Here is a 3,220-nt window from a genome sequence, read left to right as displayed (position 1 = left end):
TGAGAACTTGAGTACAAAAATGCAGGCTATAAAATATTAGAAAGACTAATTTTTGCTGGGATGAGTAAATATTAGTACCAAGTACTGAGGTTGGATACCAAGGGAGAAATTGGTACAATAACTTGTGGACACACACTTCTCGATGACGGAATCCGCCGCAGACAATCAATGAGGGACGGTCATAATAAAGTTTAATTTTGATTTTCAAATATGATACTATCCATTCGAACTTAAGACGGTGTATTCAATTCATACTTACAAAAACTTATTTAATAGGTACGATCATACAAGATTTTTTCCCGATATTTTTTTGCACATTCTCTTTTCATCCCTGTGGAGTACAGACAATAAAGTAGAGGGTGAGGACGTGGGGAAGGGAGTTGATAGAAGAAAATTAATATTGGGGTGACTGATTTGAATTTGATTGTTTTGTACCTTTTTTCTAGAAAGGAGAGGAAGAGAACCTACCAAAGGGCACAATTAATCTGCACAAGAGCCCCTTCCCTCTCCGCCCCCCACCCCCCACCCCCCACACCCCCCTCGCCCTTCTCTCTCTTTCTATTAACTTTCTGTTTTGTTTTCAAGTTGTTGGATGAAAATGCATGTGGCTGTTCCTGTTTGATGGTTCTATTTAACGCCAGGAGCCCCTTTTGTTAGCCGTCAAAAGGGAAAAACAAATCAAATAACAAAGAGCCAATATAATACAAGTGGCGCGTGCCTAAGGCTATGTAGGTATAAATAAATAAAATAATGCTGCGGTTTTGAAAATTTAGGGGTTGATTGGCTACTCATAAATAAAATAATGTTATGGCAGCTTTTGTGTAGTATTTTGGTAAAAGAACATTATCTCTATAGGGCACAATCTCAAGGTTGCCAAACAGAAAAACATTCCTCTCCAATGCATTATCCCAAAATTTTGTGAAGCACAATGCATTAAAAAGTTGCTAGGCATGCTTTTGAATGAGTTTATTTTGTCGATGTAATGTTAAACTTTTGGTTAATTATAAATTAATGTGACAATTTGGGTTGCATGAGAGGAGCAAAGCTTGTCAATTATTGGACCTAGAGACACATACATCGATCGCAAGATTTCTTTATGAAAAGGACAATTGGAGTTTCAAACATTTAGTCCAAAGTCTGATTCATAACGCGACATAGTAATAAGATGGAAGCATATATCTTATCCTATATCTTGGGGTTTTATTGCCCACGGTGCATCTCCTTGTGCTTTTATAGGGGAATTATGATTTGAAAATGTAAGTATATAACTTTGATTAATATTTTTTTTTACTATTAAAACCAAGTGCTTTGATTGGATTGGTGCGTCCGGCCTTTGGCCCACCCCTGATTTAGCATTAAACCATGCGGGCACTGGTCTGCTGGGCTTTAACCAGTTTTAAGAACCAAATAGCAATTGTTCAAACTGAATAAATGGTAACGCTTTGTAGAAGCTGCAGGCCCATCATGGCCTTGGGAAAACACACAAGTTGTTCCATCCACACGAGTCGTTTACACGAAAGAAACTAGCTTCAACGCACATGTCGTTCAAGGAACAAATCGTACAGCTTCACCAAGAGTTTGCTTCAAAAGTCTTCATTTCATGTCATACACGTCAAATAAAGGAAAGACCAACCAATTCTCTGGTACAAGGTTCCTAGCCCATCAAGGAATACAAGACCTATTCTAATTGCACTGGTATAAGGTGTTGTAATCGATTACACATAAAGAATTTATTGGAACAAGAATTTTTGTAAAACACAACTTCCCTTTGAACCAAAACACCAATTCTAATCAAGTTTTTAATCAATACAAAGATCTGGATCTCCTATGATTATCAGAAGACCACATTAAAGCGGTTTAAGACATAAAATATCTAACACCATATGCATTAAGGGAAATAAGGAAATAAAGTAAATACTAGAGTCTAGAAGGATATCTACATAATATTCCGTATTTCACATTAGTGATGCGTTACGTAGATCTTGTATAGTAACGTCTAGCAATTTGAGAATTCAGAAGTCAACTTCCGCTAAGACCTTTAAATTCCCAAGTCTTTCTTAAGTATTCGAGATCTCCTCAAAGCATTATCAATATGGAATTTGAAATATTACAAGATAATTCGACAATTATTTGAAAATAATAACTTCTATTAAACACTAACTATGTGTTTTATTGTCAAACCGTCAATTTAGTACCGTACATCAAAAGAATCCGTTTCACAAGAGACCATTTATCTGGCCATCGTACATACCACAAAATGGTGCACATACTCCTTGACGGCGAGAACAAGGTTGTGGTCCTGCATGTGCATTTCCGGCTTTCTTTTCCTGTTTAGGTTCAATTCTAAGCTTTCTTTTCAGTTATTTCTTCCACACTCACCAAGTCTGCATAGCCAAGCTTCTTCCTCAACGACTTGGCCATGTCCGCAGCATCAACTCCATCTCCAGTTATCACCATTTTGTCTCTGTTTGGTCCCTGGAAAGCCACTGATATTACACCTGCAACATCATAATTCAAAAACAAAATTATCAAACTAATTAAACAAATCTCCCATTAATATGAAAGAACATAGTTTCAAAGTATGAGAGACACCATCTTCCGCAACAGCAATCTTCATGGCCTGGGACCGACATTTATCGCATTGAATCTGCGCTTCAATGGTTATCTTTTGCTGCAGGTCATGCATCCAACCAAACAAATATGTCAGAATCAAACCATGGACTAAATATACACATGTTATTTCTATGTTTTATTAGAAAATAAAACCTTCGAAAAGAAAAATTAAACCAGGGTTTCTTTATTTTTCCCGAGAAAATCTTTTCAGAAAGTAAGAGAAGAACATGAATTGTATGTATCTGGGAGAAGTGATTTACCTTCATATTGTCGGCTAGTACACTGAACAAAATTAAACTTTGGGGTTTCCAAGAAGAACGTATGGATGTTCTAATTCTGTGAGAATGTGATGAAGTTGAAGACCAAGCTGAGTGTCGTTTTTATAACGTCAACCCTTCTAAAACGGCAGTGGCAGCTAAGCCTACGCGTGATTATCTTCACTAATTGAGTTTAAGGAACAAATTTGGGGATCAATCCACGTTTTGTGGGGTCAGCTTACGCTGTCCAATCAGATTAAGCCAAAAAATTTAGCTAATTAATCTTTGTTAATTTGATTTAAGACTGGATTTACAAGTCAATTCTTGCAGTTTCAAGTCAATATAAGAAG

General features: G+C 36.6%; 1 protein-coding gene across 1 annotated transcript; it reads right to left on the bottom strand.

Moving 5' to 3' along the window:
* Positions 2,065-3,000, bottom strand: LOC18779720 (heavy metal-associated isoprenylated plant protein 47). Its single transcript, XM_007212432.2, has 3 exons — positions 2,874-3,000; positions 2,593-2,671; positions 2,065-2,498 (listed from the first exon to the last, which is right to left on the bottom strand). Exons 1-3 carry the CDS (start codon positions 2,877-2,879, stop codon positions 2,344-2,346), a joined length of 240 nt encoding a protein of 79 aa, XP_007212494.1. The 5' UTR covers positions 2,880-3,000; the 3' UTR covers positions 2,065-2,343.

The sequence above is a fragment of the Prunus persica genome, chromosome G4 (assembly GCF_000346465.2).
Source record: "Prunus persica cultivar Lovell chromosome G4, Prunus_persica_NCBIv2, whole genome shotgun sequence".
NCBI lineage: Eukaryota > Viridiplantae > Streptophyta > Magnoliopsida > Rosales > Rosaceae > Prunus > Prunus persica.
Note: the sequence above shows the minus strand (reverse complement) of the source record. Positions and strands in the feature narration are given on the sequence as shown.